Below are 9976 nucleotides of genomic sequence, written 5' to 3' on the forward strand. Positions count from 1 at the left end.
CTACCTCAGAGTAAAAGAATGGAAAACAACTTTCCAAGGGAATGGTCCTAAGAAACAAGCGGGAGTAGCCATTTTAATATCAAATAAAGTTGACTTTCAACCAAAAGTAATAAAAAAATATAAGGAAGGACACTTCATATTCATCAAAGGAAAATTCCACCAAGATGAACTCTCAATTCTGAATATCTATGCTCCAAATGCAAGGGCACCTACATTCATAAAAGAAACCTTACTAAAGCTCAAAGCACACATTGCACCTCACACAATAATAGTAGGAGATTTCAACACCCCACTCTCATCAATGGACAGATCATGGAAACAGAAATTGAACAGAGACATAGATAGACTAACAGAAGTTATGAACCAAATGGACTTAACAGAAATTTAACATCCTAAAACAAAAGAATATACCATCTTTGCAGCACCTCATGGTACCTTCTCCAAAATTGACGATATATTCAGTCACAAAACAGGCCTCAACAGATACAAGAAGATTGAAATAATCTCATACATCCTATCCATGGACTAAGGCTGGTCTTCAATAAAAACAAAAACAACAGAAAGCCCACATACACGTGGAAGCTGAACAATGCTCTACTCAATGATAACTTGGTCAAGGAAGAAATAAAGAAAGAAATTAAAGACTTTTTAGAATTGAATGAAAAGGAAGGCAAAGAATACCCAAACTTATGTGACATTGAAAGCAGTACTAAGAGGAAACTCATAGCTCTGAATGCCTCCAAAAAGAAGCTGGAGAGAGCATACATCAGCAGCTTGACAGCACACTTAAAAGCTCTAGAACAAAAAAAAGCAAATACACACAAGAGGAGTAGACAGCAAGAAATAATCAAACTCAGGGCTAAAATCAACCAAGTGGAAACAAAAAGAACTATACAAAGAAGCAAAAACAAAAAACAAAACCAAAAACAAAAAACAGGAGCTGCTTCTTTGAGAAAAACAACAAGATAGCTAGACTAATCAGAGTGCACAGAGAGAGTATCCAAATTAACAAACTCAGAAATGAAAAGGGAAACAAACAACAGAAACTGGGGTAATTAAAAAAAATCATCAGATCCTACTACAAAAACCTATACTGAACAAAACTGGAAATCTGGATGAAATGGACAATTGTCTAGACAGACACCAAGTACCAAAGTTAAATCAGGATCAGATAAACCATCTAAACAGTCCCATAACTCCTAAAGAAAGAGAAGCAGTTATTAAAAGTCTTCCAACCAAAAAAAGCCCAGGACCAGATGGGAGTAGTACAGAATTTTATCAGACATTCATAGAAGACCTAATACCAATACTCTCCAAACTATTCCACAAAATAGAAACAGAAGTAACACTATCCAATTCCTTCTATGAAGCCACAATTTCAGTTATACCTAAATCACACAAAGACCCAACAAGGAAAGAGAAATTCAGACCAATTCCCTTTATGAATATCTTTTCAAAAATACTCAATAAAATTCTCACAAATCAAATCCAAGAACACATCAAAACAATCATCTATCATGATCAAGTAGACAGGGATGCAGGGATGGTTCAATGTATGGAAATCCATCAACATAATCCACTATAGAAACAAACTCAAAGGAAAAAAAACACATGATCATCTCATTAGATACTGAGAAAGCATTTGACAAAAATTCAACACCCTTTCATGTTAAAAGTCTTGGAAAGATCAGGAATTCAAGACCCATACCTAAACATATCAAAAGCAATATACAGCAAGCCAGTAGCCAACATTAAAATGGAGAGAAATTTGAAGCAATCCCACTAAAATCAGGGACTAGGCAAGGCTACCCAATCTCCCCCTACCTATTAAATATAGTACTTGAAGTCCTACTCTGAGCAATCAAACAACAAAAGGAGGGCAACAGGATACAAATTGGAAAGGAAGAAGTCAAAATATCACTATGTGCAGATAATATGATACTACATTAAGTGAGTTCAATAATTCCACCAGAGAACTCCTAAATGTGATAAACAACTTCAGCAAACTGGCTGGATATAAAATTAACTCAAACAAATCAATAGCCTTCCTCTACTCAAAGAATAAACAGGCTGAGAAAGAAATTAGGAAAACAACACCCTTTACAGGAGTCACAAATAATATAAAATACCTCAGTGTGACTCTAACAAAGCAAGTGAAAGATCTGTATGACAAGAACTTCAAGTCTCTGAAGAAAGAAACTGAAGATCTCAGAAGATAGAAAGATCTCCCATTCTCATGGATTGGCAGAATTAATATTGTAAAAATAGCCATCTTGTCAAAAGCAATCTACAGATCCAATGCAAACCCCATCAAAATTCCAACTCAATTCTTCATAGAGTTAGAAAGAACAATTTGCAAATTCATTTGGAATAACAAAAAACACAGGATAGTGAAAACTGTCCTCAACAATAAAAGAACTTCTGGGAGAGTCACCATCTCTGACCTCAAACTGTATCACAGAGCAATAGTGATAAAATCTGTATGGTATTGGTACAGAGACAGGCAAGGAATGAAAGGAATAGAATTGAAGACCCAGAAATGAACCCACACAACTATGGTCACTTGATCTTTGACAAAGAAGCTAAAACCATCCAGTAGAAAAAAGATAGCATTTTCAACAAATGGTGTTGGTTCAACTGGTGGTCAGCATGTAGAAGAATGCAAATTGACCAATTCTTATTGCCTTGTACAAAACTTAAGTCCAAGTGGATCAAGGACTTCCACATAAAACCTGATACACTCAAACTAATAGAAGAAAAAGTGGAGAAGAGCCTCAAACAGAGGGGCACTAGGGAAAATTTCCTGAACAGAACACTAATGGCTTATGTTCTAAGATCAAGAATCAACAAATTGGACCTCATAAAATTACAAAGCTTCTGTAAGGCAAAGGACACTGTCATTAGGACAAAACAGCAACCAACACATTGGGAAAATATCTTTACCAATACTACATCTGATAGAGGGTTAATATCCAATATGTACAAAGAACTCGAGAAGTTAGACTCTAGAGAATCAAATAACCCTATTAAAAATGGGGTGCGTAGCTAATCAAAGAATTCTCAGCTGAGGAATATCAAATGACTGAGAAGCACCTAAAGAAATGTTCACCATCCTTAGTCATCAGGGAAATGCAAATCAAACAACCCTGAGATTGGACCTCACACCAGTCAGAATGGCTAAGATCAAAAACTCAGGTGACAACAGATGTTCTAGAGGATATAAAGAAAGAGGACCACTCCTCCATTGTTGGTGGGATTGCAAGCTAAAACAACCACTTTGGAAATCAGTCTGGAGTTTTCTCAGGAAATTGGACATAGTACTACCTGAGAACCCAGCTATACCACTCGGGTATATATATATATACCCAAAAGATGCTCCAACATATAACAAGGACACATGTTCCACTATCTTCATAGCAACCTTATTGATAGTAGCCAGAAGCTGAAAAGAACTCAGATGCCCTCCAACAGAGGAATGGATACAGAAATTATGATACATCTACACAGTGGAGTACTACTCAGCTATTAAAAACAATGGTTTCATGAAATTCATAGGCAAATGGATTGAACTAGAAAATATCATCCTGAGTGAGGTAACCCAGTCACAGAAAAATACACATGCTATGCACTCACTGATAAGTGGATATTACCCCAAAAGCTCAGATTACCCAAGATACAATCCACATGAAGGTCAAGAAGGACAACCAAAGTGAGGATGCCGCAGTCCTGCTTAGAAAGGGGAAGAAAAATATTCATAGAAGGAAATGTGGAGACAAAGTTTGGAGCTGAGACTGAAGGAAAGGTCATCCAGAGACTGCCCCACCTGGGGATCTAGCTCATAGACATACAGCCACCAGACTCAGACAATATTGCCGATGCTGAGAAGTGCATGCTGACAAGAGCCTGATTTAGTTGTCTCCTGAGAAGCTCTGCCAAAGCATGACAAATACAGAGGCAGATGCTAACAATATCCACTTATCAGATCTCCCAGGTACTAAACCACCATGCATAGAGTATACATGGACAGACTCATGGCTCCATCTGCATATATAGCAGAGGATGGCCTTGTTGGGCATCAATTGAAGAAGAAGCCCTTGGTCCTGCCAAGGTTCGATGCCCCAGTATAGGGGAATATCAGGGCAGGGTTGTGGGTGGGTGGGTCTGGAAACACCCTCAAGAAGCCAGGGGAGGGGTGATGGGATAGGACAATTATGGACAGGAAACCAGGAAAGGGGATAATGACATTTGAAATGTAAATAAATAAATATCCAATAAAAATTTTAATTCATCTAATAGTATTTTATTTTGTCATGTTTGGTTGCTATCACTTAGAAGTCTTTTCTTTTCTAGTAAGACAAAAAGGAAGTAGATTCTGAAGGGCAGGTGGAAGGGAGAAACTGGGAGGGGAGAGAGAACTATAATCAGGATCCTCTGAATGAGAAATGAGTGTTTTCAATAAAAGGAAAAAATTTTTAATTGGAGGGAAAGAAGCATGTCAAGACAGTTTCACTTTTAGCTCAGCAAAAGGCATTTAAGGAGCTTTAGAGCATCCCTCTGGATACAAACCTAGTGCATACCATGATGTCTCCTTAAGGACTACATAGAACGTGTTCTCTGCCAAGTTAAAAAGGCAGTTCTAACAGAAAGTGATTCTTATGCCTTATTGAAGACAGTGGAATGAAATGGCCCAGTGTAGCAGGACAAATTGAGTTTCAGAGCTTGAGTCTCCCTCAAAGCCTAATTAAAGAGGCTTCTTTGAGAAACCATATTGAAAACCCAAGGTCCTACAACACATCCAAAATGTCTGATGGGTATTTCCTCTTATGATGCCAACTAACTGAGCACTCATTCAAAAGAGCTTAGGATTCTCCTTTTCACAGACTCCACTGAGATTCACTAACACCTACACAAATATTCTGACTGCAATATAGAACTAGGACCTCTTTAGTGAAGCCCTTCAAGTCTTTGAAGTCTATTCCTGATCGATCTCTCTCTCTCTCTCTCTCTCTCTCTCTCTCTCTCTCTCTCTCTCTCTCTCTCCCTCTCTGTGTGTGTGTGTGTGTGTGTGTGTGTGTGTGTGTCTGTGTGTCTGTGTGTGAAATCAGACCTCACCACATTAAAACTCTCTCAAAGAACCTTGGTTGTTCCAATGCCCTAAGTACCAAGGTCAAGGGTCAAACCAACAGACAGAGGATTCCATGGCAGTTTGTTGCTCTGACAACAGTCTGCCCTTTATATGAGTGGTAAAGGGAGGAAGTTATCTTTTTTGTTCTTCAGATTACTTCAGCTTCTATCTACCTCTACTGACGTCTCTGTCAACATCTCTGCAGTCAGTGAACATCCCGAGTTCATCCTGCATCTTCTGACTAATCAAATCAAGGACATATAAAACATTGATGGTAGTCTCTGGTAGAAATTTTTATCCACAATGATGCGCATTCCAAACAGAAGTATCCAGGCTGCCAACATATTCTTCTCCTCTGGGGCCATACTTCTGTTGATAGCAGGACTCATCATGGAAAACTGGGTGGAATTGATTCCCAAAGTGAGAAAAGATAAAGTTACCCACAGTCCATGGCTGGGATGCTGTCCTCCTTTTTGGCCTGAAGGTCAGAACTATAATATGGAAAGTGGTGGGTGGAAGAGAAATCAACTTACCCTTTATTCCTGGGAGCAACTTTCTCAGGCAACTGTAAGCCATTTGCTGTAAAATTTCGTCATGTAGATGTTTGGAAGAAAAGATTGGGGTCTCAGTGATTTAAGCACTGATTGTTTGTTTGTTTTTGTCTTTTCTTTTTTTTTTTTTTTTTTTTTTGGTTCTTTTTTTCGGAGCTGGGGATCGAACCCAGGGCCTTGCGCTTCCTAGGCAAGCGCTCTACCACTGAGCTAAATCCCCAACCCCTGTTTTTGTCTTTTCAAGACACATTTTCTCTGTGTAGCCCTAGATGTCCTGGAACTCACTCTAGATCAGGCTGGCCTCAAATTAACAGATGTTCATTTGCCTCTGCCTCCCAAGTACTGGGATTAAAGGCATGAGCCACCACCTCAGCTTAAGCACTGAACTTTTGAAAAACCTATTCAGTAGCAGTAGAATAGTCAGTACAAGTAGTCACATGTGGGTATGAAGAAAATGACTGGCCTAAAGGAATATAGATTTTAACACTCTGGGAGCAAATGGGATGGTATAATACTTAATGACCTATGAGTTATAAAGACTTTCATAAAGACACTAAACTTCTGCTGGTTCAATTTTTCTGTCCTGAATATATTGCCTCTTTATTCTTTATTCCTTTTCTCTCCTCTGTATTCTGATTTTTTTTGACCCTCATGAAAGTTTGACCTGGGCAATCGTGGAAATGAGTCTAGAAGAAATATATATCCTTCTCTCAATATAGCTTCTGCTTCCCAACAGAGAGCCTGGAGGCAATCAGACGGATGATGATGATGAGTCTCAACATTTCCATCTATCTAAACTTGATCATAGGTCTGCAGTTCACCTACATGATTTCTCAAAATAAGTGTGTGCATCTCCTTATTGGCTTCCTGAGTTTCTTCACAGGTAGCTTCCTGGCTTCATTGCTATTGATGGAAGTTGCAATGGGCTTGCGGGTTCCAATCTGCAATCTTTAAATAGCTAAGCTTTCCAATTCTCTGATTCAAGGGTACATATTGTTTCTGAATTAGATCTATCACTGACTTAGGATAACTCTGTGGAACAGCCGTGCTGGGCGGGATGTGTTGTTCCTCTCACCGTAGGGTGAATGGGAGTGAAGACTTGACTAATGGGTTTAAACTTCCTGAGAATAAGACTTTTCCTTTTGAACACTAGGTTGCCTTTTGTTCTATGCAATCATTGTGTATCATCACAAGCTAAATAAAGGTCAGTATGTGTACTTCGTTAATTACAAGACCAAATGGATAGTTTTCACCATCTACTTAACCATCGCCCTCTTTCTTACCTGTGGTAAGTATCCTCCCCTCAGCCCTGGGGACCTTAAAGAGAGATGAGATTCAGTCCACAGCCAGGGAGAGAAATATGAAATGACAAAAATGGAGAATCAGAGAAGATACCAAAGTCTGTACTTTAAAGGATGAAAAAAAAAATCACCTGGACTAACTCTCTAAATAGGGTTCTTAGGAGCAGAAAGCTGAAATTGGACATGGTAGGCTATGCCTGACTCCAGGGACATTCGTTGTCTTCTCCTTTTAGTACCTTTCCAACTTAAATGCAGATTAAAAACCATGAAAGACGCCACCAATGACAATGGGTAAGAACAGGTATTCAATCATGGTAAGAGAGGACAGGGATTCAAGGAATAGAGTTTGGTGCCCATGTAATTACAAGACAGCTAGCGATAGTAGCCAGATATAGTTGTAGTAATGCCAAAGAGACCCAACAAGACAGGAGGTCCCCTTCTCCTGGGAAGCCATAGAATTTTATAAGAATTGCACTTCCCCCAAGGAACCCAGGCAGAAACACACCTCCCAAGGGAGCTGAGAAACACTGAAGTTACTGTGGCTAAATTCCACTTCCTCTGAGTGAAGCTGGGAAGTGTTCACAAAGCTCAGGGGTCAGGGTCTTCTAAATATTTGGAAGGAAGTGATCTTACATCTCTCCGTGGTACACTAATCCTGATCCCTTGCTTCTCTGTCCCTAGGTATCTTCAGTTTCATACAGTGCACAAACAGATGTGCGTGCATGAAATTCTGTGTACCCCACACAGAAAGTAGCAGCAAAGCAATGACTCAGAATACAATCCAAGTTATTTCACTTCCTCCACGATCGGAAATGCCTCGAAGTATCGTCCATATGCACTCTGATATGCCAGGCAAGGAGGGTTCCATATCCAAACCACATCTCCAATCACGTCGTGTGACCTGGGCTCTGTGACTTGATGGTCTGCACCTTTCATACTGTCATCCTGTCATTGCTATGGAATTAGCTGTATGTTTCCAATCGTTCATCTGTATGGCAATGGAAAGATTCAGAAAAATGTCTGTTTTTAAACCTTGGCCTGATAAATGATTTCCCCTATAGTTGTTCTATTTCATTAATATAAAAGGTTTAAATGAATAGTATTTGCTGCACTGTTAACTCTAACCATAAGGAATACTTTTTCTAATTTTGCTGTGTAATCTTTTGAACATATTGAATGGAAGGCTAACCATTACGATAAACACCTGTGGAAACATCATTATTAATTTTTAAGATTATGTCCTTTTTATTACTTCTACATTTCTATTGCAAGATTTTTTAATAAAAAATTATTTCCCTCTAGACATTTTCCTAATTTTACCTTCACTTCCCATAATAAAATACTTTTCAGGATGGATGGATGGATGGTGATTTTACATCATGTTCTCATTTCTACTTTAATGCTGCTGTATAAATGATTTCCAACAAACTTCCTAAGTGTTTAGCAAAATGGTATATGTGTCGGGCTCAGTGGCAACAAGCATAAGCTAGGACAGGACCACCGGGAAAACAAGGCAAAGTTTATCACCTCTGTGAAACAAGTGTCTCTGTTCAACTTCCCTATCCCAATGTGGCAAATCCACATCATTGGTCAACCATGGCAGCATTGCCTGTTAGCGTCAGCAGGTAAACATGAACTAAACACTTCTGACGCTTCACCCGTGTTAAAGGCAGGCTTCATCCAGGTAACGAGAGAATCGCATTATTGTTTGTGGAGACACAGAACGTTCCGAGACGTGCACTAAACTATTTGGGGTTATTTTACACCCCATTAATCACTGTTTACATCAGTGTTTGTATCAAGCCTAATATTCTACACATATATATTACATATTTATATGTGTTATTTTAAATTTCTTGAGAAATTTTGTGGGGAAAGGGAAAGTACCAGTGTGCTTCTCCTTGTACCCCGCAGTGTTACATCTGTGGCAGCAACCAAATGACTTAAGCACCCCCTCCTCTACCCTCATCACTCAGCAAGTTCTTACCGGGTCTCTCAAATCAATCTCATACTTGAATACTCTATCTAGCCATTTGAAAAACAGATGATCAACAGTAGTGGAAAACAGTGTATACTGTCAGGCATGATTGAAACAAGTTACTTTAACCTCTAAGCACTGTTCACTCTTCGTCATTTTCTACTGTTTATCTACTCATAGTGCATTTTATGACTGCTCCTTGGTGGACCGTTTTGCCGCTGGTCCCTTATGACTTATACTTAAGATAACCAATTTGTGAAACTTGAACTAGGGCTATTTTTGTCTTCAACTCTACTCACTCAGTTTCTCTTTGAGGTCATTTTCCGCAGGCTTGCTCTCTAGGAAGTAATTTTCTAGCAGCCATTTTCATTATCTGTATTATTTAATATAATTATCATGTGAGACACTGCCTGTGTTCTTTTTTAAGTATATGCTCAACGTCACACCAAGCTTCTGGTGCTGGAGCTTTCATCACTGGAAAACCAAATATTACAAACCTGACGAGAATAAGGTGACATCAGTAGAGTGTCACTTGCAGTGCCATGGAAGATCGCACAGACACAAAGGAAAGTGGATTTGAAGTCAGCAAGATCACAGGTGAAACAGTAACAGGCAGATAACAAGTGGATGCATAGCAGGCAGCTGAATATGAACACATTACTCCACCTGTCAGGCTTAGGGTTAGAGGGCTTAGAAGAAGGAAGAGATGGATGTGAATTCTAAAGCAGTTGCCCCATCTATACTGTAGAGTATGCTGTTTGTGCAGAACTAAATAGTTTGGAAGTTTACTATTTGGGCATAGAAACATTGGAAAGGAAGACAATATTCAAATATTTGTGATAAAAGATTTTTTTATTAGCACATAAACCTTATTTCAATAGTTAGGACCCTTTGGGTTTTCTGGTTACTTTGTTCTGAGTAACCCAGTTTTTAACACTTTTGAAAATTGCTGAGAAAAAATGAAAAAATGTATCACGTTACTGTAAATTCTAGTTCCCCACTTTCTAACACTTTTGAAGAT

At 38.9% G+C, this 9976-nt stretch overlaps 1 protein-coding gene across 1 annotated transcript; it reads left to right on the top strand.

The window, feature by feature from the left end:
* Positions 1–5310: 5310 nt before the first annotated feature.
* Positions 5311–7987, top strand: Tmem225 (transmembrane protein 225). The gene is given in 4 exon segments (NM_001024359.1): positions 5311–5609; positions 6413–6559; positions 6830–6964; positions 7659–7987. Coding segments are annotated over 4 exon segments (696 nt in total). The 5' UTR covers positions 5311–5428; the 3' UTR covers positions 7892–7987.
* The last annotated feature ends 1989 nt before the right edge of the window (positions 7988–9976 follow it).

The sequence above is a fragment of the Rattus norvegicus genome, chromosome 8 (assembly GCF_021556685.1).
Source record: "Rattus norvegicus strain SHRSP/BbbUtx chromosome 8, alternate assembly SHRSP_T2T, whole genome shotgun sequence".
Classification (NCBI taxonomy): Eukaryota; Metazoa; Chordata; class Mammalia; order Rodentia; family Muridae; genus Rattus; species Rattus norvegicus.